The 27,245-nt window shown below is 45.9% G+C and overlaps 1 protein-coding gene across 2 annotated transcripts in view; it reads right to left on the bottom strand.

The window, feature by feature from the left end:
- The window catches only part of LOC115165472 (serine/threonine-protein kinase WNK3), a 95,688-nt gene that overhangs the window by 41,255 nt on the left and 27,188 nt on the right, over positions 1–27,245 (bottom strand). For both annotated transcript variants that reach the window (XM_029718626.1, XM_029718627.1), the window contains exons 3-4: positions 4,378–4,550; positions 312–532 (exon numbers count right to left, since the gene is read on the bottom strand). In XM_029718626.1, coding sequence (XP_029574486.1) covers positions 312–532; positions 4,378–4,550 — 394 coding nt within the window. The remainder of the gene's footprint in view (positions 1–311; positions 533–4,377; positions 4,551–27,245) is intronic.

Genomic DNA, 27,245 nt, shown 5'->3' with positions numbered 1-27,245 from the left:
TACAGCACTTTGAGATATCAGCTGATGTACGAAGGGCTATATAAATACATTTGATTTGATTTGATTTGTTGGAGAGTTGGGGCAGCTTATAAAATATTCCTAATGTTGCAGAGTGACCACAGATTCTAAAAGCCATTTGTACAACAGAGAGGTCCATTAGCACTAGTTCAAGATTAATTGCCATTTGTAATAAATACATCGGAAATCTTACTCACAAGAGTTCTGACATAACTGTGGCCCATTAAAAATGTCAATACCCTTCCCACAACATAACATAAGACAACAACTGATAACTGATGATCGTTAGTTACCTATGACACTCTTAGCAAAGGAGGTCCTCATGAGAGTGGCCAGTCCAAGGTCTCCTATCTTGACGGAGCCGGTGGGGCCCGTGATGAAGATGTTGTCACACTTCAGGTCCCTGTGAATGATGGGAGGGGTCCGGGTGTGGAGGAACTGGAGGCCCTTCAGGATCTGACGACACCAGCTCCTCAGGACCTTAGGCTTCATCACCTTGAAGCGCTTCAGATACCTGCAGTCAGGACCGGACAGGACCGGACAGGAGAGGACAGGACCGGACAGGACCAGACAGGATCGGACAGGAGAGGACAGGACCGGACAGGACCAGACAGGACCGGACAGGAGAGGACAGGACCGGACAGGAGAGGACAAAAGGTTATAACTAAGGTCAACAGTATAATGATTATGGTTTATATAGACAGAGGACCAACTGTATGACCACATTTGTGACACATTTCAAGAAGCTAGGTGTATGTCGCACGTCACTACTTCACAGGAGAGGCATTTGAATGATTCTATTTTATTTTTAAATAAAAATGAGTTTTTTGGCAGAAATGCCTTCTGGAACATGTGAACTTTCATGTGCCTTAATAACAAGCGTGTACGCCATTTGTAAATACAAATTAAATTGTTAAATTGTGAGCCTAGTTGGTTTAGCCACGGAAAAAGACATGATTGGCTGAGATAATGGATGGGCTGGACATGCCAAGAGATGAGTTCGGATTGGTCTGCCATGTAGAACGCTTTTGTCTATAACATGAGCTGCTCCGTATGTGTAGATAATCCTTGCTACCACATTTAAAAATATATATACTGCTCAAAAAAATAAAGGGAACACTGAAACAACACATCCTAGATCTGAATGAAAGAAATTATCTTATTAAATACTTTTTTCTTTACATAGTTGAATGCGCTGACAACAAAATCACACAAAAATAATCAATGGAAATCCAATTTATCAACCCATGGAGGTCTGGATTTGGAGTCACACTCAAAATTAAAGTGGAAAACCACACTACAGGCTGATCCAACTTTGATGTAATGTCCTTAAAACAAGTCAAAATGAGGCTCAGTAGTGTGTGTGGCCTCCATGTGCCTGTATGACCTCCCTACAACGCCTGGGCACGCTCCTGATGAGGTGGCGGATGGTCTCCTGAGGGATCTCCTCCCAGACCTGGACTAAAGCATCCGCCAACTCCTGGACAGTCTGTGGTGCAACGTGGCGTTGGTGGATGGAGCGAGACATGCTGTCCTAGATGTGCTCAATTGGATGCAGGTCTGGGGAACGGGCGGGCCAGTCCATAGCATCAATGCCTTCCTCTTGCAGGAACTGCTGACACACTCCAACCACATGAGGTCTAGCATTGTCTTGCATTAGGAGGAACCCAGGGCCAACCGCACCAGCATATGGTCTCACAAGGGGTCTGAGGATCTCATCTCGGTACCTAACGGCAGTCAGGCTACCTCTGGCGAGCACATGGAGGGCTGTGCGGCCCCCCAAAGAAATGCCACCCCACACCATGACTGACTCACCGCCAAACCGGTCATGCTGGAGGATGTTGCAGGCAGCAGAACGTTCTCCACGGCGTCTCCAGACTCTGTCACGTCTGTCACACGTGCTCAGTGTGAACCTGCTTTCATCTGTGAAGAGCACAGGGCGCCAGTGGCGAATTTGCCAATCTTGGTGTTCTCTGGCAAATGCCAAACGTCCTGCACGGTGTTGGGCTGTAAGCACAACCCCCACCTGTGGACGTCGGGCCCTCATACCACCCTCTTTGAGTCTGTTTCTGACCGTTTGAGCAGACACATGCACATTTGTGGCCTGCTGGAGGTCATTTTGCAGGGCTCTGGCAGTGCTTCTCCTGCTCCTCCTTGCACAAAGGCGGAGGTAGCGGTCCTGCTGCTGGGTTGTTGCCCTCCTACGGCCTCCTCCACGTCTCCATATGTACTGGCCTGTCTCCTGGTAGCGCCTCCATGCTCTGGACACTACGCTGACAGACACAGCAAACCTTCTTGCCACAGCTCGCATTGATGTGCCATCCTGGATGAGCTGCACTACCTGAGCCACTTGTGTGGGTTGTAGACTCCGTCTCATGCTACCACTAGAGTGAAAGCACCGCCAGCATTCAAAAGTGACCAAAACATCAGCCAGGAAGCATAGGAACTGAGAAGTGGTCTGTGGTCCCCACCTGCAGAACCACTCCTTTATTGGGGGTGTCTTGCTAATTGCCTATAATTTCCACCTATTGTCTATTCCATTTGCACAACAGCAGGTGAAATTTATTGTCAATCAGTGTTGCTTCCTAAGTGGACAGTTTGATTTCACAGAAGTGTGATTGACTTGGAGTTACATTGTGTTGTTTAAGTGTTCCCTTTATTTTTTTGAGTAGTGTATATAATGTTAGCCATGGAGAACTGCAAGTGTTGTTACTGCTCTCAACAACATTGATGCCCTGAATTAGGCCAGCGCTATCAACAAAGATCAGTGGACAAAAGTTGTGATGGACTACATTTGGCACACGTGTGAACCGGAGTGACTTGACAAAACGGACCAAACAAGCTGTAGCTAGCTACAAACAAAACAGAAAAGACATGCTGCTGTGAAGGATTCATCCATGTATTTGGGTAAGAGTCTAGCTACATTTTCAGATATTATACATTTCTAATTTTGTCAGAAAGTTGTTTTCATTGCAAGTTAAAGCATACTGTTAGCTAGCTAGCGAACGTTACGTATATGATCTGTGTAGAAATATTATTAGTATTTCTGAAAGCCATTTGCATTGCTAGTTATAGCCTAATGTTAGGTTCAGTTTTAGCTAGCTAGCTAATTGGTTAGCTTTAGCTACCTGCAGATTCATACAACAGCATTTCATGCATGGTGGCTAGCTATGACAATCTGTTTATACTGTAGCTATGGGTTGGATTTATGGTTCATTGTTTAGCTAGCTAGCTACATGTCTAAACAAGACTACAATTTGCCAGATGATTACATGACCCATCAAGTTAGCCAGGTGTGTCTGGGGGTGATTATGGCCATCTATTGTATTTCTTGAACATGTGTAAATGTCTAGACAATAGTGACCCATCCACTTAGCTAGATGTGACTGAGGGGTGTTTATAGCATTTATTTCACGTGACCCATCAATTTAGACAAGCGTGTCTGGGTAAGCATCATCTCTAAAAATGATTCAATATTTATACAATATTTTTTATTTGGACACTTTCTATTTTTGATATTGCTACTATGCAAATATACAAGTAACCATTTCACTGTACCGTTTACACCTTCTGCATCCTGTTCATGTGACAAATAAACATTGATTTGATTTGATATAGTGTGTGTTTACCAGAGATAGTAATGTGAAGAACAACATGACCTGTAGCAAAGTCAGATTAGGATATAGGCCAAAGACTAGATCAAGTGTGACTTTACCTGGAGTCTTTCCTTATTGTAGGCTACTACTTTCACCACTTTTAGTCTTGATATCTGTGGTTCTTTACTACACTACCTTACTCACTCTGTTTAGCACATGGCCTCACATGTGAATCCTTGAAGAGATAGGTGGGGCTAAGGCTTAAGAGCGATGCTGAATGGGTGTAGACAAAGAAGAGCTCTCCAGTAGGTGTACCAAAACATTCAAGGACCATTTTCTCAAAAGTGTAGTTACAAATTTATCAACTTTCGAAGCAGAATTACTTTCTCATTGTTCCTCAACTGCAGTGTATGATATAACATTTTGGATCTCTGAGTCTCTAATTTTATCTAATGTAAGAAATGTTGCTACATAACACTGAATCGAGGCGGTAGGTGACATTTGGTTATAAGTGATTTGTGATGCATCGGCTTATAGAGGCTTCATTAAACTTCATGAGAAATACTTTATTTAAAGTGAGACCCTATTTCTACAGAGAGAATATCAACATCCTCATGAATGCACTCTGATTAGCCAACTTACTGGTTCCAATTTACAGGAAGCTAGAGTGAGCCGTCATGTCTTTGGTGTAACCCTATTTGACGCTGAGCAGTGGTGTGCATGTGTGTGTCGGTCTGTCTATGTGTGTGTGTCTTCTACCTACGTTTTGAGTGTCCCCGAGGTCATGAGTTCGGTGACCAGGACAATGCACTTCTTCCCTCGCAGCACTGACTCCCAGGAGTCATAGAAACGGACAATGTTAGGATGCTGGAGCCCCTTCAGCATCTCTGCCTCCTCCTTAAAACGCTGCTGCTCCGCCTTGGTCAGCTTACGGTCCTGTAGACACACAGGAATACACACAACGCAGGTTAGACATAAGTAAACATCAGTGAGAGCACTTGGTTGTGAGATCAAGTTACAAAGATCGATACCTGCACACCGTTGAATGCTCCAGCAGGCCAACATTTCAACCCCAAAGGTCTTCATCAGTAAGAACATACCCACAGCCTAGACAGCGCTCAGTGCTACACTCCTAATATTGTACAAAAACAAACAATGGGTTTAAAGTGCTTAGATCTGTTTTCAAGTGGTATAGGTTCACACTTCTGCACATTCCACCATCACCATACACTGAACATGAAACCTATGACAAGAAGAATGCTTTCAGGAGACGATGCATATACTAAACCTGAGATTACGGGGAGCATGCTTTCAGGAAACAGTACTGTCAACAACAGAGCCAATACTGGAGAACTATACCAATCAGGAAACAGTACTGTCAGCAACAGAGCCAATACAGGTGAAATATACCAATCAGGAAAAAGTACTGTCAACAACAGAGCCAATACAGGAGAACTATACCAATCAAGAAACAGTACTGTCAACAACAGAGCCAATACTGGAGAACATTTTACATTTACATTTTAGTCATTTAGCAGACGCTCTTATCCAGAGCGACTTACAGTAGTGAATGCATACATTTCATACAATTTCATACATTTTTTTCTGTGCTGGCCCCCCGTGGGAATCGAACCCACAACCCTGGCGTTGCAAACACCATGCTCTACCAACTGAGCTACAGGGAAGGCTGTACCAATCAGGAAACAGTACTGTCAACAACAGAGCCAATACAGGTGAACTATACCAATCAGGAAACAGTACTGTCAACAACAGAGCCAATACTGGAGAACTATACCAATCAGTCAGGCCTCTTTACACTACCAAGCAACCATGTTTCATTTAATTACACATCTACAACCACTAGATGGCGGTAGCAGAACGTAGTTTCATCTGCATCAGTGGAGAGCCAACACCCCACCTCAGCCTGTACAACTCATTCAGATGCATCTCCAACGCTGCTATTAGAACCAGTATGGCGGATGCTGCAGAAATCCATTCACTGGCAGTAAATCATTGGGGAACACACACACACACACACACACACACACACACACACACACACACACATGCATGCGCACACACACACATGCAGACAGCCACACTCATGGTGGAAACAGACACACACAGCATACACACACACACACACACACACACACACACACACAGCACACACAACACACACACACACACAGCACACACAGCACACACAGCACACACAGCACACACAGCACACACAGCGCAGACTACTGACTGGCTCCTCTGTTGGCTTCTGGCAAATACACACTTTGGATATATTCAGCTACTTGATGAGAAATTGTGATGCAGGTACGCAGTTAGAAAACATACAGCACAAAAAATATGCTATGCAATACATATTAATTTCAACCCAGGCGAGATCACAGACTTAAACACTTCTCTATTACAGGGTAAAGAAAAAAATCTAAGTCAGAACCATTCCGCATGCTTTTATACTATTAGGAAATGCTGAATGATTTTACATTTATGTATGATAGGATGACAGGACACTTTTATGTATGATATCAATAAATTAATGTTGAAGCATATGGGCCCCTTAGCCATTTCACAGATGGCAGCTGTCCTAACAATTGTCACCGAAAAAAGAACAAATGAAGCATTGTGGGCTTTTTGTGGTCATTGACCTCAGTTGACCTTGTCACTTGTGGTCTCTTAGGCATCATTCAACATCACACTTTAGACTGAATAGGACAACAACCAAAGGTCATGACCTGAGGCGGGGAAACCGCAGACGTGACACTTGCAACAAGTGGTAACAAGGCTTGATGGTCATATTGCAAAACAAAGCAAGAAACTACAAAAAAACTACTATCTCTTAGCTAGCACCTGTCAAGTTCATGAAAACAACTACCATCCTCTAGCTAGCACCGGTCAGGTTCATGATAATTACCATCCTCTAGCTAGCACCTGTCAGGTTCATGATAACTACCATCCTCTAGCTAGCACCTGTCAGGTTCATGATAACAACTACCATCCTCTAGCTAGCACCTGTCAGGTTCATGATAACTACCATCCTCTAGCTAGCACCTGTCAGGTTCATGATAACAACTACCATCCTCTAGCTAGCACCTGTCAGGTTCATGATAACAACTACCATCCTCTAGCTAGCACCTGTCAGGTTCATGATAACTACCATCCTCTAGCTAGCACCTGTCAGGTTCATGATAACTACCATCCTCTAGCTAGCACCTGTCAGGTTCATGATAATTACCATCCTCTAGCTAGCACCTGTCAGGTTCATGATAACAACTACCATCCTCTAGCTAGCACCTGTCAGGTTCATGATAACAACTACCATCCTCTAGCTAGCACCTGTCAGGTTCATGATAACAACTACCATCCTCTAGCTAGCACCTATCAGGTTCATGATAACTACCATCCACTAGCTAGCACCTGTCAGGTTCATGATAACTACCATCCTCTAGCTAGCACCTGTCAGGTTCATGATAACAACTACCATCCTCTAGCTAGCACCTATCAGGTTCATGATAACTACCATCCTCTAGCTAGCACCTGTCAGGTTCATGATAACAACTACCATCCTCTAGCTAGCACCTGTCAGGTTCATGATAACTACCATCCTCTAGCTAGCACCTGTCAGGTTCATGATAACTACCATCCTCTAGCTAGCACCTGTCAGGTTCATGATAACTACCATCCTCTAGCTAGCACCTGTCAGGTTCATGATAACTACCATCCTCTAGCTAGCACCTGTCAGGTTCATGATAACTACCATCCTCTAGCTAGCACCTGTCAGGTTCATGATAACAACTAACAACAATCAAATCATATAAAATGTATTTATATAGCCCTTCTTACATCAGCTGATGTCTCAAAGTGCTGTACAGAAACCCAGCCTAAAACATCCCAGGAATAGCATTCATAATATTTTGCTTTCCATTTGTATAGGCTCTGTGTTGATGAGTCCTTGTCTGCAGGGAGAGGAGCTACTACTGCAGACATTTAATATAATAAATATGTTTTTTATCCAAACTGACTTATAGTCATGCATGCATACATTTTTACATATGGGTGGTCCCAGGAATCGAACCCACTATCCTGCCATTGTACGTGCCAAGCTCTACCAACTGAGCTACAGATGTCACAACCTGGCTCTTAGATGGTGACACGTTGGCAGTTAAGGAGTAACACAAATATTTATTAAATAACTAATGAAGTATAAAACTACAAAGGAAAACTAAACTTTGAAGTGTGAAAGTAGGCATGTGAAGGGTGTAATGGAGATGCCTGGCTGAAGGTAAAATGTGTGTAAGTGTTGAAGGGTGCACCTAATCAAAAAACCATAATCAACCAGATCACAAAACAAAATGGTGCTTGTGGAGAGTGAGAGCCAGGACTGTGCACCAGGAACTTTTATCTCCTAGTTGATCCCAAACCCAGGTGCAACTTGTCACCTTAACGACCCAATCAGCTCCACCTGTCCCCAATCTGCAAAAAAAAGCACAAACACAGAGAAGTAGGCAGGGAGAGTGAGGGGGGTGTAACGCCCCACCCCACCTAAAAACCGGGGTCTAACAAGGACCCGAAAACAAAACCTCCAACCACACAAATACAACTGATCAAAAACCATAACTAATAAAGGTTCAGACACAAAATACTATACAAACCATAAAGGTAAGAGGCCCACCGGATGCCCATGACACCAACCCAACCAAATCGCCTAAACCCATCCGACCTCAGCAACCACTGTACCTGGAAGCAACAATTTCAGAGAAAGAAATGGAGACCGAGCGACAGGAGAGCAGAAGCCAGAGCAACAGGAAGGACTAAATAAACCATGTACATACCACCAACCGAAAAGATAAACAAACGCAACAAAGGCGTCCGAAGGTCGACTAAATCGGTGCACGGGAAAGCGCATCAGCCACCACATTATCCACACCTTTTACATGTCGCACATCCAAATGGAACGCCTGCAGGAACAAACACCAGCGCATAATCCTGCGATTTGAGCAAAGCATGGTGTGCAGGAAACTAAATGGGTTGTGGTCAGTGTAAACCACAATAGGGACCACACCCGACCCCACATATACATCAAAATGCTGCAACGCCCAGATTAAGGCAATTGTCTCCTTGCTCCATCCTCACCTTCGAGGATGCTAGTTTTTCTTTAGCCATTTCACAGGCTCCATACAACCTGTGTCGGAAACCACTAACATATGACAACAAATTTGGGGGAGGCTCAACCCCCTTCCAATCCTCCTTTAATAGAGCAAGGGGACCACATACAGCATGACCAAAAACAAGGTCATTAGGACTGAACCCGGTGCTCTGTGATACTTCTTTAGCAGAGTAGCAACCAGGGTAACCCCTCTTCCCAGTCACCTTCTGATTCAGTGCAGTACGCAAGACCTGTGCAAATATGTGCAAAGTGAAGTTGGAACCGTGATCGCTCTGAATCATCTTAAGTATTCCAAAAAAGGTAGATGAACTGTGACAAAGCCTTCACAACAGACTTAGTGGTAATGTTGCGAAGTGGATAGGCTGCAGAATATCTCGTAGGCTGACACATCACAGTTAACAGGTAGGTGCTACCAGCATTAGAACGGGGTAAGGGTCCAACACAATCAATAATCAAATGCTCAAATGGCTGGCCTGCAACAGGAATAGGTTGTAGCTGGTCTGGCCTTAACATCTGATTAGGCTTCCCAGTCAGCTGACAAACACGGCATGTTTTGATGTAAGTGGAAATGTCTTTCTTTAAACGAGGCCATTAAACATTTTGCCAAATTCGATCATAGGTTTAACTAACCCCTAAATGACCAGAAACGTCATGAGATGTTTTCAAAACTAGATCTTGAAGTTTAGAAGGAACAACAATCTGAGCATTTCCTCACAAACACCTGATGTAGTAACCCTTGGCAGCACTCAGGGAGACATAACACATAGAACCACCATTTCATTGTAAATAATCTAATTGTAATGAAGTGTTTCTCTCTCTCTCTCTCTATCTCTCTCTCTCTCTCTCTCTCTCTCTCTCTCTCTCTCTCAACATCTTCAAATCTGGACTGCCCCACTGCCTCTCCACTCCTCTCCTAGACTCTCTGCTGCGTCACAGTCTGACTGGCTTTATGTGTGAGTGTTTTTATATGTCTGGGACTCTGGGTGTTAGTAGATGTGTCCTTCGGTCTGTCTAGGCCTCTTTACATTATTTCTGCATCTAACTCCCTTACAACGTGATTGTGTGTGTGTGTCGTTTCCGTTGGTAACCGTCTGACTGCATCTGTCATAATGTCATTGTGTATAATCAGAGCACCACCCTGTGTCACTGCTTGTCATCTGTCCCTGTATGGCCATCTGTCTCATTACCTCCCCATTTTCTCTCCACTGAACCAGCAGCTCTCCCTGTAGAGATATTCATTCTGGCCTCTCCCCTGGTGCATCTATTGTGTTTACCAGAGTCAGGTCAGACAATCTGGGGTCAGCAAAGGTCACTAGGGTCAATTATCATAATTATCCTGTCTGTTATGTCATGGCAGCCCCAGACAAACACACACACACACGCACGCACGCACACACACACACACATCTGCTCTCTACAATATGTTAAGGCAGTAGAATATATGCTCTGGGGTTGCATAAATAAGACATAATCCTCCATTCATTCTAAGTATTCTCAGAACCCAGAATCAAATCTCACAGTACGCTGGCCAGCTATTCGATGCACAATAAAATAGATACTATATGTGGTTTACAAAAACTACTAAGCTATGAAAATAGTGACACTTTTCTACAGCAAAGCAAACAAACTGGCAGTATACGATGTGATAACATACACAAAAGACAAACACACAGTTGAGAAAACAAAGAAGATCAAGCTGACCACAAGACAAATGGGGGAGAGAGAGCAACAGAGTAACACAGAGAGAGAAACAGAGGAAGAGAGGGAGTGAAAGAGATGGGGGCAGCTATGAAAGAGGCCTATTGTGTACAACCTAGTGGGTGTCTCTCTGCATTCCCTCTGAGTGAATATCCTAGTTACTAAGTTAAGTGGTGTGATACATATGGTGTGTGTTGCCAGTGGCAACCTATTCCCTATAATAGTGCACTACTTTTGACCAGGGGCTATAGGGCTCTGGTCAAAAGTAATGCACTATATGGGCAATAGGTTGCTATTGGTGACGCAATCATGCAATAATCTACACAACTCCTCCGGCTCCCACATAACATAAATAAACCATTATCTAGTGTCTGTCTGATAATTCCTAACAAGTCCTTGTGTGTTGATGTTGCTCGATGACTCCAACCCATTTGACGATTATGAATGCATTCCAAATGGGACCCTATTCCCTTTAAAGTGCACTACTTTTGACCAGGGCCTATAAAAAAAAACGGGTGCCATTTAGGACACGAACTGAATATAGTTGCACCACTTAACTGGTTGTTATAAAGCAGCTATTTTGGGCCCCTAAGCCAAACAGCCACTTAATGCTGATAATAACAATGTAGCACTCAGAGAAAAACACATTACTGAACATGAACAGGGCTAAAAGTCTACAAATAATGGCCCGTATGTTTAGTGTGATAATCTGTTTGGTAATGTGTATTGTAAGATTGTATCCCTGAGCTATCAGTGAACAATAAGATTGGCCAATTAGATGTAATTCATGTCTGACATGGCTATTGTTCACAGTTGCTCCTGATAAAAAAAGTATTTGGTAATGTGTTTAGTAAGGTGTTTGATAATGTGTTTTGGTAATGTAATGTGAATGGGTAATGTGCTGTTTGGCAATGTGTTGTCTGGTGGCAGGCTTGTAAATCCGGTTGTAAGTACAGTAGACTAGTGTTATGTTTGATAATGTGTTTTGGTAATGTACTATGTATGGGTAATGGTTTTGGTAACGTGCACAACACTGCGTCTCCAGCCCAGTCACAGTGACAGGCCTGTAACTCTGTCTTTAAACCGACTAAGACATTCTGTGTGGCGGTTTCAGTCCCACTTCCTGGCCCATAACCACAGTCACAAGCCACAGGCTTGTAAATAGACTCAGACCCAGGTTGACCCCAACCACACCATGAGACTGTTTTGGACCAGACACACCATGACACTGTTTTGGACCAGACACACCATGACACTGTTTTGGACCAACCACACCATGAGACTGTTTTGGACCAGACACACCATGACACTGTCTTGGACCAGACACACCATGACACTGTTTTGGACCAGACACACCATGACACTGTTTTGGACCAGACACACCATGACACTGTTTTGGACCAACCACACCATGACACTGTCTTGGACCAGACACACCATGACACTGTTTTGGACCAGACACACCATGACACTGTCTTGGACCAGACACACCATGACACTGTTTTGGACCAGACACACCATGACAGTGTCTTGGACCAGACACAGCATGACACTGTTTTGGACCAGACACACCATGACACTGTTTTGGACCAACCACACCATGACACTGTCTTGGACCAGACACACCATGACACTGTTTTGGACCAGACACACCATGACACTGTCTTGGACCAGACACACCATGACACTGTCTTGGACCAGACACAGCATGACACTGTTTTGGACCAGACACACCATGACACTGTTTTGGACCAGACACACCATGACACTGTTTTGAACCAGACACCTTCTGTTAAGCAGAAGGCCAGCCAGCCAGGTTCCGGGTCAGCAAGGCCTATAAAGCAGTCAGTCAGCCTGACAGACAGCCGGTAAGACAGTCAGCCAACATGGCAGACATCTGTGTCCAGTCAGCAGGGAAACAACCCCACTTCGTTTGGACTGTGAGGGGCCTCTCCATTCCTCCTCTACATTACCATAAATAGACAACAGTTTTAGCAGTGATGGAAAAAGTACCCAATTGTCATACTTGAGCAAAAGTAAAGATACCATAACAGAAAATGACTCAAGCAAAAGTGAAAGTCACCCAGTAAAATACTACTTGAGGAAAAGTCTAAAAGTATTTGATTTGAAATAAAAAGTGATATCAAAAGTAAAAGTAAAAGTTTAAATTCCATATATATGTCAAACTAGATGCCACAATTTTCTTGTTTTTTTAATATACCGATAGTCAGGGGCATACTTCAACAGTCAGACATAATTTACAAACGAAGCATTTGTGTTTACTGAGTCCACCAGATCAGAGGCAGTAGGGATGATAAGTAAAAAATAAATAGTAAAGTACAGATACCAAAAAAACCGACTTAAGTAGTATTTTAAAGTATTTTTACTTAAGTACTTTACACCACTGAGTTTAAGATACACCTCCTTTTGATAGGTTTATCTACTATAAACTAACATCTCAGGTGTGTCTATGCGGGAGATAGAGGAGATTATTCACCTAACATGTGAAAGGGGGAGGTATGGCCTGTAGGAAACCAGCTCCACAGGTCACTGGTAATTCTCTGTGCGTGTGTACAGAGGAGTAGCTAGGGGTGTGAGTACATACTGTTAGCTAACTGAAGTGTGGCTGTCATGTTGAGAGAGCAGCCTAGGCTATAAGCGTTTTAGTGGTTGAGAATGTGAGGCGACCGGGTAGCCCAGTTGTCATGCCTGGCTACATCATCACAGTGTGTGCTGACCAGCTGGCCGGCATCTTCTCGGACATCTTCAAACTGTCCCTGTCCCAGGCTGTAGTCCCCAGCTCCCTTCAAGGAGACCACCATCATCCCAGTGCCCAAGAAAACCAAAGCTGCAGGCCGGGCGCCTGCAGGCTGATCTCGTTCGTCAGTTGAACAGTGTTTCCTCTCATCGGTGCGGCTGGCTTCCGGGTTAAGTGGGCGGGTGTTTGTTTCGGAGGACACATGACTCGACCTTCGCCTTCACCACCTAAAGTGAGACCGATTCAAGACCAAGACCGGAGGCGTGATCGAGTCAAGACCGGAAGGGGGACGAGAGGTTCGAGGCCGAGTCAAGACCGGGAGGGGTACGAGAGGTTCGAGGCCGAGTCAAGACCGGGAGGGGGACGAGAGGTTTGAGGCCGAGTCAAGACCGGGAGGGGGACGACAGGTTCGAGGCCGAGTCAAGACTGGGAGGGTGACGAGAGGTTCGAGGCCGAGTCAAGACCGGGAGGGGGACGAGAGGTTCGAGGCCGAGTCAAGACCGGGAGGGGGACGACAGGTTCGAGGCCGAGTCAAGACCGGGAGGGGGACGAGAGGTTCGAGGCCAAGTCAAGACCGAGATCAGAAAAATGTCAGTCCAATTCAGGACCATGACTGTAATTTTGTCAAATCGTCACCAGTGGAGTTCAAAATGTCCAGTATTTCTGTGTTCATATTTCTTCTGAAATATGAACACAGACACTAGGCTGTGTGCTGCGCGCATGTGAATATATTTCACATGCTTTTCGATTGTGTAGGCTACTTTGTGCATGATTTCTCTATTGTATTACATAATTAATTAGTCGAATACCTCCACTACACTACTTTGATACGCAACAAAACGGATTAAGAAGTGAGTATAGGCAATGCCCACTGAATAAAGTGGGTATGTACAGTTGAAGTTGTAAGTTTACATACACTTAGGTTGGAGTCATTAAAACTCGTTTTTCAGCCACTCCACAAAAATGTATTGTTAACAAACTATAGTTGTGGCAAGTCGGTTAGGACATGTACTTTGTGCATGACACAAGTAATTTTTCCAACAATTGTTTACAGACAGATTATTTCACTTATAATTTACTCTATCACAATTCCAGTGGGTCAGAAGTTTATATACACAAAGTTGACTGTGCCTTTAAACAGCTTGGAAAATTCCCGAAAAAAGATCTCATGGCTTTAGAAGCTTCTGATAGGCTAATTGACATCATTTGAGTCAATTGGAGGTGTACCTGTGGATGTCTTTCAAGGCCTACCTTCAAACTCAGTGCCTCTTTGCATGACATCATGGGAAAATGAAAAGAAATCAGCCAAGACCTCCACAAGTCTGGTTCATCCTTGGAGCAATTTCCAAACGCCTGAAGGTACCATGTTCATCTGTACAAACAATAGTACGCAAGTAAAAACACCATGGGACCACACAGCCGTCATAAGGCTCAGGAAGGAGACGCATTCTGTCTCCTAGAGATGAATGTATTTTGGTGAGAAAAGTGCAAATCAATCCCAGAACAACAGCAAAGGACCTTGTGAAGATGCTGGAGGAAACAGGTCCAAAAGTATCTATATCAACAGTAAAACGAGTCCTATATCGACATAACCTGAAAGGCCGCTCAGCAAGGAAGAAGCCACTGCTCCAAAACCACCATAAAAAAAGCCAGACTACGGTTTGCATCTGCACATGGGGACAAAGATCATACTTTTTGGAGAAATGTCCTCTGGTGTGATCAAACAAAAATAGAACTGTTTGCCCATAATGACCATCATTATGTTTGGAGGAAAAAGAGGGAGGCTTGCAAGCCGAAGAACACCATCCCAACCGTGAAGCACGGTGGTGGCAGCATCATGTTGTGGGGGTGCTTTGCTGCAGGAGGGACTGGTGCACTTCACAAAATAGATGGCACCATGAGGGAAGACAATTATGTGGATATATTGAAGCAACATCTCAAGACATCAGTCAGGATGTTAAAGCTTGGTCAAAAATGGGTCTTCCAAATGGACAATGACCCCAAGCATGCTTTTAAAGTTCTGGCAAAATGGCTTAAGGACAACAAAGTCAAGGTATTTGAGTGGCCATCACAAAGCCCTGACCTCAATCCCATAGAAAATTTGTTGGCAGAACTGAAAAAGCGTGTGCGAGCAAGGAGGCCTACAAACCTGACTCAGTTACACCATTACCGTCAGGAGGAATGGGCCAAAATTCACCCAACTTATTGTGGGAAGCTTTTGGAAGGCTACCCAAAATGTTTCACCCAAGTTAAACAATTTAAAGGCAATGCTACCAAATACTAATTGAGTGTATGTAAACTTCTGACCCACTGGGAATGTGATGAAAGAAATAAAAGCTGAAATAAATAATTCTCTCTACTATTACTCTGACATTTCACATTCTTAAAATAAAGTGGTGATCCTAACTGATCTAAGACAAGGAATTTTTACTAGGATTACATGTCAGGAATTGTGAAAAACTGAGTTTAAATGTATTTGGCTAAGGTGTATGTCAACTTCCGACTTCCGCAAGGCCCTTCAGTGGGTGGTGTACGGTGCCTGAGGAAGGCATGCAACATCATCAAGGACCCCACACACCCCAGCCATGAACTCCCTTACTGTCTGGCAGACAGTATCGGAGCATGAGGTCTGATACCAAGAAGCTCAGAGACAGTTTCTATCTACAAGCCATCAGACCGCTGACCACTTGAACTGGACTGACCACCTGCATTGACTTGTCGCCCCTTAATGGGATTCTTCGGGATTTTGCCAATGAGGCACTTTATCTACTTCCCCAGAGTCAGATGATATGTGGATACCATTTTTCTATCTCTGTATCCAGTATGGAAATGGTATCCATGAGTTCATCTGACTCTGGGGAATTAAATAAAGTGCCTCTTTGGCAAAATCCCGAAGTATCCCTTTAAGGGGCGGCAAGTCAATGCAGGTGGTCAGTCCAGTTCAAGTGTTCAGCAATTAAATAATTGCCAAAATCCGGAAGTATCCATTAACACACACGTACTCACTCATTCACACACACAAATCACATCTGCTGCTACCATATTCTTTTTTATTACTGCTAAATACTGCAACATTTTAACACTTGCCACCCAATCCACCCTTCCCCAAAACACGTGTAAATAATAACCTATTCAGCAACTAAGGTTAAAGGCTAACAAAATGAACCAACAAAACTCGTATTGACTGTATGTCTCTTTAGTGTGAACTACCAGTTGTCTCTGAACCAGTCAAGCCCTAAATAGTATTCCTATGGGATTATCATGACAATGACCTTTGACTCCTACAGCGTAATCCAGTATAACCCCGACCGGACTACAATGGCCCTTTTCTCCTGACTGGACTACAATGGCCCTTTCCCCCCTGACCGGACTACAATGGCCCTTTTCCCCCTGACTGGACTACAATGGCCCTTTTCCCCCTGACTGGACTACAATGGCCCTTTTCCCCCTGACTGGACTACAATGGCCCTTTTCCCCCTGACTGGACTACAATGGCCCTTTTCCCCCTGACTGGACTACAATGGTCCTTTTCCCCTGACCAGACTACAATGGCCCTTTTCTCCTGCCCGGACTACAATGGCCCTATTCCCCCTGACTGGACTACAATGGTCCTTTTCCCCTGACCAGACTACAATGGCCCTTTTCTCCTGCCCGGACTACAATGGCCCTTTTCTCCTGACTGGACTACAATGGCCCTTTTCCCCCTGACTGGACTACAATGGCCCTTTTCCCCCTGACTGGACTACAATGGCCCTTTTCCCCCTGACCGGACTACAATGGCCCTATTCCCCCTGACTGGACTACAATAGCCCTTTTCCCCCTGACCAGACTACAATGGCCCTTTTCCCCCTGACCGGACTACAATGGCCCTTTTAGATGAACAAAATATGTTAAATAAATCTGCCTTTCTTCCACTTCAGATTAACACTTTTCTGTGCTATTATATTATCTTGTTGTGGTTATTTGACCTTTAATCTTTGTCTTTAATCCAATAGAGTGCCTCCTCTCCCCGCAGGGTCTGAGCTGAGTGAACACATGATAATGCCACCTTTAACTAACCTTGTTGTCCCTAATCTAAAGCACCCAGAACCCAATCTCGATTAGAGAGTCTGTCACAGAAATACCATGTTTCCCCCAACTGGAGCCTTGGATGGTGTGTGTGTATGCATGCATGTGTGTTTGTGTATGCATGCATGTGTATTTGTGTATGCATGCGTGCGTGTTTGTGTATGCATGCGTGCGTGTTTGTGTATGCATGCGTGCGTGTTTGTGTATGCATGTGTGTGTGTGTATGCATGCGTGTGTGTGTGTATGCATGCGTGTGTGTGTGTGTGTGTGTATGCATGCGTGTGTGTTTGTGTATGCATGCATGTGTGTGTGTGTATGCATGCGTGTGTGTGTGTGTACTGGATGTGTGTGTGTATGAGTGTCTGTGTGTGTGTACTGGATGTGTGTGGGTGTATGAGTGTATGTGTGTGTGTGTACTGGATGTGTGTGTGTATGAGTGTCTGTGTGTGTACTGGATGTGTGTGTGTATGAGTGTCTGTGTGTTTATTGGATGTGTGTGTGTGTGTGTGTGTGTGTGTGTGTGTGTGTGTGTGTGTGTGTGTGTTCGAGAGAGAAAGAGAGAGAGAGAGCATTAGCACCTCTGTGTGTGGACATGACATAAATACTAAGGTGAATCCTCAGGAGGCCAGACACTTTAAATCACTCCAACATCTCTAACGATTGTCTCATAGCAACCTTTTACTGCGGTAAAGTGTCCCTAAGCAACCCTTTTCTTCAGTAAAGCGAACCTAAAAGCCGTTCCATCCGCTGTCTGGTCGGAACGGAAGATGGCGGAAGCGGATGTTTTGTTTGAACTGATGGCGTGTCGAGTAGATATAATAGTGAGGAGAAATAGATTCCAGTGGAGAGTCCAAATGTACATATGTATTCAGACCCTTACACAGTACTTTGTTGAAGCACCTTTGGCAGCGATTACAGCATCGAGTCTTCTTGGGTATGACGCTACAAGCTTGGCACACCTATATTTGGGGAGTTTCTTCTATTGTTCTCTGCAGATCTCTCAAGATCTGTCAGGTTGGATGGGGAGCGTTGCTGTACAATCTGGGGTTTGGCTGGGCTACTCAAGGACATTCAGAGACTTGTCCTGAAGCCACTCCTGCGTTGTATTGGCTGTGTGCTTAGGGTTATTGTCCTGTTGGAAGGTGAACCTTCACCCCAGTCTAAGGTCCTGAGCGCTCTGGAGCAGGTTTTCATCAAGGATCTCTCTGTACTCTGCTCCGTTCATCTTTGCCTCAAGCCTGACTAGTCTCCCAGTCCCTGTCACTGAAAAACATCCCCACAGCATGATGCTGCCACCACCATGCTTCACTGCAGGGATGGTGCCAGGTTTCCTCCAGACGTGACGCTTGCCATTCAGGCCAAAGAGTTCAATATTGGTTTCATCAGACCAGAGAATCTTGTTTCTCATGGTCTGAGAGTCTTTAGGTGCCTTTTGGCAAACTCCAAGCAAACTGTCATATGCTTTTTACTGAGGAGTGGCTTCCGTCTGGCCACTCTACCAGAACGTCCTGATTGGATGAGTGCTGCAGAGATTGTTGTCTTTCTGGAAGGTTCTCCCATCTCCACAGAGGAACTTTAGAGCTCTGAGTGACCATCGGGTTCTTAGTCACCTCCCTGACCAAGGCCTTTCTCCCCCGATTGCTCAGTTTGGCCGGGCGCCCAGATCTAGGAAGTTCCAAACTTCTTTCATGGAAGAATGATGGAGGCCACTGTGTTCTTGGGGACCTTCAATGCTGCAGAAATGTTTTGGTACCCTTCCCTAGATCTGTACCTCGACACAATCCTGTCTTGGAGCTCTACAGACAATCCGTTCGACCTCATGGCTTGGTTTTTGCTCTGACATGCACTGTCAACTGGGACCTGATATGGACAGGTGTGTGCTTTTTCAAATCATGTCCAATCTATTTAATTTACCACAGGTGGACTCCAATCAAGTTGTAGAAACATCTCAAGGAGGATCAATAGAAACAGGATGCATCTGAACTCAATTTCGAGTGTCATAGCAAAGGGTCTGAATACTTAAGTAAATAAGGTATTTTTGTTTTTTGTTTTAACAAATTTCCAAAAATGTTTAAAACCCTGTTCTGGCTTTATCATTATGGGGTTTTGTGTGTAGATTGCTGAGGATTTAAAAAATATTTTTAATTAATTTTAGAATAAGGCTGTAACGTAACAAAATGTGGAAAAAGTCAAGGGGTCTGAAAACTTTCCAAAGGCACGGGAGGAATATCAAATGCCAGCTGAGGCGAAATGCTGCAATTGTGGTGGCAAACATGCAACGAATTCCTGAAGTGCCCTTTTATGGTGATAGAGACAGAAGTGACAAGAGTAAGGGCTGTCTAGTGTGTCTCTTAGGTGGAGAAAGTGAGAAGAATTTTCCTCATTCACTACCCGTACAGTAGGTGGCAGCATGCACCTAGAAACATTTGTTTTGCAGACCGTCATAAAACCAGAAAAGAAGAAGACTGGTCGGAACCTGTCGTTCCTGGACAGGTTACTCTCTTGGCTAGACTAGCTCCATCCAGCTGTCCCTCGCCTGGCTGCCTGGCTCATTCCACACACACACACACACACACACACACACACACACACACACACACACACACACACACACACACACACACACACACACACACTCGGACACTGATACATTCCCACACAGGGTGGATTGAGTGGATTTGGGTGGATTAGGTGGATTGGATGGATTTGGGGTGGACTGGGTGGATTTTGGTGGATTAGATGGATTTGGGGTGGTTTGGGTGGATGGGGTCGATTTGGGGTGGATTGGGTAGACTGGATGGATTTGGGCTGGATTGGGTAGACTGGGTGGATTTGGGGTGGATTGGGTAGACTGGGTGGATTTGGGCTGGATTGGGTAGACTGGGTGGATTTGGGCTGGATTGGGTAGACTGGGTGGATTGGGCTGGATTGGGTAGACTGGGTGGATTGGGCTGGATTGGGTAGACTGGCTGGGTTTGGGCTGGATTGGGTAGACTGGGTGGATTTGGGCTGGATTGGGTAGACTGGGTGGATTGGGCTGGATTGGGTAGACTGGATGGATTTGGGCTGGATTGGGTAGACTGGATGGATTTGGGCTGGATTGGGGTGGAATGGGTGGTTTGCGTGGATTTGGTGGAGTGGGTGGAATGGGTGGTTTGGGTGGATTTCGGCTGGATTGGGTCAGGCCGGTGTGGGCTCAGTGGGCTGACAGGAGAAGAGAGGGTTGGGGTGAGCCAGCCTGTGGGGTTGGTTTGTGGGGTTTCTATCCTAGCCCAGACCGCCCCAGACCAGTTAGTTGTGCTGTCTGTGCAGGGTTTTTGTTCCCGCCTGACAGGCACCCACTGTAATTAACTCCCTGGATCACTCTGTATACTCACTCTCGCAGACAAAGTGGGGGAGAGGGATGGAGGGAGGGAGGAGAGAGGGGGGAGGGAGGGAAAGAGAGGGCTAGAGAGAGAGGTGTGAGAGTGTGGCACACACACAAATCCAACCATCTGTGTGTGTGTGTGTGTGTGTGTGTGTGTGTGTGTGTGTGTGTGTGTGTGTGTGTGTGTGTGTGTGTGTGTGTGTGTGTGTGTGTGTGTGTGTGTGTGTGTGTGCATTAGCCAGACTGCCACTCTCTGGGAGTCATGCCATGTTAATCCTCTATTTGGCTCATCAGTCTCTAACTCTCCCTCCCTCCCTCGCTCTCCCTCTCTCACTCCGTCTCTCTCATTTTAAACAGTTTTCATAAGGTGGAAAAGGCCTAGAGTATGTTTGCAAATCCAAGATCTAGAACACTGTTTTCATTACTTGAGATAAGGGCCAAAGCAGAGTGCATACAATCATAATGCAGGTTTCCTTCTCTGGTGGTACAATAAACATGTTACTACCACAGTAAATGGTACACACTAGTACTACTGCCTTAATGGAAACAGGCTACTTTTACTGCCTCAGTAAGTCTCTGGTTGAGGATGTCTGGCTTTCCTAAGTGCTTAGGTATGGTTGGCTGCTGCTGGCTGCCTTTGATGGTGTGACCAGTTGGAGTGGTAAGTGATCTAAACCAGAGCGGTCGGTTGGCTGGTGGGACTGATTTACGGTAAGAGCAGGACTGGTGGTCATAGCTCTACAAGCAGTCTAGTGGTAACACCTGATGTGATTTATGGTAAGAGCAGTAGGGACAGAGCTGAAAGGTGGTAGGATACGGAGGTTGTTATGTGTAGAGCCCCGTGGTCTAGTGGTCTAATGGTAACACAGTTCCTAGCACACATAAAAATCTGTCTGTCGCCCCAGGAGACGGGACATCAATCCTTCCTGCTGAGTCTCCTCTCCTCATTCATCTACCCCTCTACTTCAATACTGTCTGAATAAAACATTACACATATTTGAAAAAGTGCTGTTATTAAACAGGGAAATCGAGCTAAAGGCTAGAGGGTAGCAATGGAGGTGGTTAGTCTTGTAAGCAGTGCTCTAACACAATTCCATTTCAATTCTTTCCATTCAAGAAGTAAACTGAAATTTCAATTCCAAACAATTTGCTTCATTACTTTTCAATTAAGAAAATTGAAATGGAATTGACCCATAGGGTTCTGGTCAAAAGTAGTGCACTACACAAGGAATAGGGTGCCATTTGAGAGAGAGTTTGGACACAGCTGCTATGTAGCATAAGCTCCACAGCCAACACCTACCACAGCCGTGGTAGACTAGCCTACTAGCCTTTCCACACAGTCGAGGTAGACTAGCCTACTAGCCTTTCCACACAGCCGCGGTAGACTAGGCTACTAGCCTTTCCACACAGCCGTGGTAGACTAGCCTACTAGCCTTTCCACACAGCCTTGGTAGACTAGCCTACTAGCCTTTCCACACAGCCGAGGTAGACTAGCCTATTAGCCTTTCCACACAGTCGAGGTAGACTAGCCTACTAGCCTTTCCACACAGCCGCGGTAGACTAGCCTACTAGCCTTTCCACACAGCCGCGGTAGACTAGCCTACTAGCCTTTCCACACAGCCGAGGTAGACTAGCCCACTAGCCTTTCCACACAGCCGCGGTAGACTAGCCTACTAGCCTTTCCACACAGCCGAGGTAGACTAGCCTACTAGCCTTTCCACACAGCCGTGGTAGACTAGCCTACTAGCCTTTCCACACAGCCGCGGTAGACTAGCCTACTAGCCTTTCCACACAGCCGCGGTAGACTAGCCTACTAGCCTTTCCACACAGCCGTGGTAGACTAGACTACTAGCCTTTCCACACAGCCGTGGTAGACTAGCCTACTAGCCTTTCCACACAGCCATGGTAGACTAGCCTACTAGCCTTTCCACACAAGACATCAAACAAATCAGCTGCCGAATCACACAGCTTCTCTTTTGTGACCGCAAACAGTAAGTTCGACTGGTGTCTCCCACCAGTTGAGGCCACACCGTATGATGCCGTTGGCTGTTGTTCCCTGTCGATCTACAGTGTCAGTAAATCACGAGCTGCTCCGCAAGGGTACAATCTCACATTTAGCTTGTCACGCTCTCAGGTCTTCAGGGCCAATAAATGACAGTTATGAGAGTCCACCAATGGGAAGGGACATTCTCTAAAGCGACTACTGGTTCATATTTCACTTTCTGCCCTGTACGCACATCCCTTTCCCTTTTCACCTCTTGCTTTCTTTCCTCCTTTCATTCTCTGTCTCTGTGTTGTTCTATGTTCACCTTATCATTCATCTTAAGCTCAACCTCTTGGTGAGGTATGTTCTCATTATGGCTATTGTTCCTATTTCAGTACCTGCACACACCCTCTTTTCTCCACTCTACCTTTCTTGTCCAATTGTTGATTGTTCTATGTAAATATCATCATTCATTTATAGGGTTAAGCTTCATTGATCCTGTTGTGTTGGTTGTCACAGCTCAGGAACAGACACAAAAGCATTGGCCTCTACAACACAATACTTTTGAAATATCAAATCAAATCAAATTTTATTAGTCACATGTGCCGAATACAACAGGTGTAGACCTTACAGTGAAATGCTTCTTACGAGCCACTAACCAACAATGCAGTTTAAAAAAAAATACGGATAAGAACAAGAGAAAAGTAACAAGTAATTAAAGAGCAGCACTATATACGGGGGGGTACCGATACAGAGTCAATGTGCGGGGGCACCGGTTAGTTGAGGTAGTATGTACATGTAGGTAGAGTTATTAAAGTGACTATGCATAGATGACAACAGAGAGTGGCAATGGTGTGGAGAGGGGAGGGGGGGCAATGCAAATAGTCTGGGTAGCCATTTGACTAGATGTTCAGGAGTCTTATGGCTTGGGGGTAGAAGCTGTTTAGAAGCCTCTTGGACCTAGACTTGGCGCTCCGGTACCGCTTGCCATGTGGTAGCAGAGAGAACAGTCTATGACTAGGGTGGCTGGAGTCTTTGACAATTTTTAGGGCCTTCCTCTGACACCGCATGGTATAGAGGTCCTGGATGGCAGGAAGCTTGTTCTGGGCCGTTCGCACTACCCTCTGTAGCACTTCATGGCTTCATTTAGGCAGGTTACCTTAGTGTTCTTGGGTACAGGCACTATGGTGGTCTGCTTAAACATATTGGTATTACAGACTCGAACAGGGAGAGGTTGAAAATGTCAGTGAAGACACCTGCCAGTTGGTCAGCGCATGCTTGCAGTACATGTCCTGGTAATCCGTCTGGCCCTGCGGCCTTGTGAATGTTGACCTGTTTAAAGGTCTTACTCACATCGGCTGTGGAGAGCGTGATCACACAATCCTTCGGAACAGCTGGTGCTCTCATGCATGTTTCAGTGTTATTTGCCTCGAAGCGAGCATAGAAGTAGTTTAACTTGTCTGGTAGGCTCGTGTCACTGGGCAGCTCTCGGCTGTGCTTCCCTTCGTAGTCTGTACTGGTTTGCAAGTCCTGCCACATCCGACGAGCATCAGAGCCAGTGTAGTACGATTCGATCTTAGTCCTGTATTGATGCTTTGCCTGTTTGATGGTTTGTCAGAGGTCATAGCGGGATTTCTAGTAAGCTTCCGGGTTAGAGTCCCACTCCTTGAAAGCGGCAGCTCTAGCCTTTAGCTCAGTGCGGATGCTGCCTGTAATCCATGGCTTCTGGTTGGGGTATGTACATACGGTCACTGTGGGGACGACGTTATTGATGAAGCCAATGACTGATGTGGTGTACTCCTCAATGCCATACCACTTTTTTATTGATCTTGTCATTGGTGCTTCCTGCTTTAATTTTTGCTTGTACACAGGAATCAGGAGGATAGAATTATGGTCAGATTTGCCAAATGGAGGGCAAATGGAGGGCAAATGGAGGGCCAAATGGAGGGCAAAGCAGAGTTTGTATGCGTGTGTATGCGTATGAGTGTGGAGTAAAAGTGGTCCAGAGTTCTTTTTCCTCTGGTTGCACATTTAACATGCTGATAGAAATTTGGTAAAACAGATTGAAATTTCCCTGCATTAAAGTCTCCGGCTGCTAGGAGCACCGCCTCTGGGTGAGTGCTTTCTTGTTTGCTTATGGTGGAATACAGCTCATTCAATGCTGTCTTAGTGCCAGCCTCTGACTGTGGCGGTATGTAAACAGCTACAAAGAATACAGATGAAAACTCTCTCGGTAGGTAATGTGGTCTACATTTTATCATGAGATACTCTACCTCAGGCGAGCAATAACTCGAGACTTCCTGAGATATCATGCACCAGCTGTTATTTACCAAAATACATAGTCCACCGCCCCTTGTCTTACCAGACGCCACTGTTCTATCCTGCTGGTACATCGTATAACCATGTTGATATTGTCATCGTTAAGCCACAACTCCGTGAAGCATAAGATGTTACAGCTTTTAATGTCCGTTTGGTAGTTTAATCTTCCACATAACTCAGCGATTTTATTCTCTCCGCATAGCTCGTCGATTTTATTCTCGTTTGCAAGCAGAATGGAGGGAAGTGGGGGTCTATTTGATCGCCTACGAATTCTTAGAAGGCAGCCCGCCCTTCGGCCCCTCTTTCTCCACCTACTCTAGAGGCAGATCTTGGGGATCGGGGCCTGTTCCCGAGGAAGTAGTATATCCTTCGCGTCAGGCTCGTCAGAGATAGATAGGCTAAACAACAGTGCCTAAGGGGAACATGTCACTTCAATATATACGCTACCGGTCAAAAGTTTTAAAACAACTACTCATTCAAGGGTTTTTCTTCATTTGAACTATTTTCTACATTGTAGATAACACATATGGAATCATGTAGTAGCCAAAAAAGTGAATTATACAGTTGAAGTTAGAAGTTTACACACACCTTAGCTGTAACAGAGCCTCTCGATGGAGGGGGGGTGTGTGGAATCAGGAGCAGGAGAGCAGAAGGGTTCCAGGAAAATCCACCGTTTATTTTGGCAGATCCGAAAAGCACAACGACACATTCAGGGGAGAAACCTCAACTCCGTTATGCCACAAGCAAAATGTCCACGGTAAACACATACCGTACAAACAATAAACAACGCCCGTGGTGCAGGCACGCACCCCTTACATGTTGCCTACAGCAAAATAATCCCGCACACAGCCTAACCTGCTGCGGGGAAATATAAACCCACCGAAATCAAACAAAACAAGACACAGGTGTGTAAAACTAGACAGAACTAAATTAAAAGGAAAATGGGATCGGTGGCAGCTAGTATGCCGGCGACGACGACCGCCGAGCACCGCACGAACAGGGAGAGGAGCCACCTTCGGTGGAAGTCGTGACAGTACCCCCCCGACGCGCGGCTCCCGCAGCACGCCGATGCCAGCCTCGAGGACGACCTGGAGGACGAGGTGTAGGGCGATCCGGATGGAGGAGGTGAAACTCACTCAGCAGAGAAGGATCCAAGATGTCCCCCACCGGCACCCAGCATCTCTCCTCCGGACCGTACCCCTCCCAATCCACGAGGTACTGCAGGCCCCTCACCCGACGCCTGGAATCCAGTATGGATTGTACCGTGTACGCCAGGGCCCCCTCGATGTCCAGGGGGGGTGGAGGGACCTCCAGCGCCTCAGCGTCTTGAAGCGGACCAGCCACCACCGGCCTGAGGAGAGACACATGAAACGAGGGGTTAATACGGTAATAACGGGGAAGCTGTAACCTATAACACACCTCGTTTATCCTCCTCAGGACTTTAAATTGCCCCACAAACCGCGGGCCCAGCTTCCAGCAGGGCAGGCGGAGGGGCAGGTTTCGGGTCGAGAGCCAGACCCGATCCCCAGGCGTGAACACTGGGACCTCACTGCGGCGGCGGTCAGCGCTCGTCTTCTGCCGGGCCTCGGCCCGGTCGAGGTGCTCCTGGATGACCTCCCAGGTCTCCCTCGAGCGCTATACCCAATCCTCCACCACAGGAGCCTCGGTCTGGTTCTGATGCCATCGTACCTGGACCGGCTGGTACCCCAACACGCACTGAAAAGGCAAAATGTTAGTTGAGGAGTGGCGGAGCAAGTTCTGGGCCATTTCTGCCCATGGGATATACCTCGCCCACTCCCCTTGCCGGTCCTGGCAATACGACCGCAGAAACCTACCCACATCCTGGTTCACACGCTCCACCTGCCCATTACTCTCGGGGTGAAAACCTGGGGTTAGGCTGACCGAGACCCCCAGACGCTCCATGAATGCCTTCCACACCCGAGACGTGAACTGGGGACCCCGATCAGAAACTATGTTCTCAGGCACCCCGTAGTGCCGGAAGACGTGAGTCTCCCTACGTCTGTAGGGCCGTAGGGAGACTGGGCAAAGGGATGAGACGACAGGACTTAGAAAACCGATCCACAACGACCAGGACCGTGGTGTTCCCCTGGGAAGGAGGGAGATCGGTTAGGAAGTCTACCGATAGGTGTGACCAAGGCTGCTGTGGAACGGGGAGGGGATGTAACTTCCCTCTAGGCAGGTGTCTAGGAGCCTTGCTCTGAGCGCACACCGAACAGGAGGAGACGTAAAACCTCACG

Source organism: Salmo trutta, chromosome 28 (assembly GCF_901001165.1).
Source record: "Salmo trutta chromosome 28, fSalTru1.1, whole genome shotgun sequence".
Taxonomy (NCBI): domain Eukaryota; kingdom Metazoa; phylum Chordata; class Actinopteri; order Salmoniformes; family Salmonidae; genus Salmo; species Salmo trutta.
Note: the sequence above shows the minus strand (reverse complement) of the source record. Positions and strands in the feature narration are given on the sequence as shown.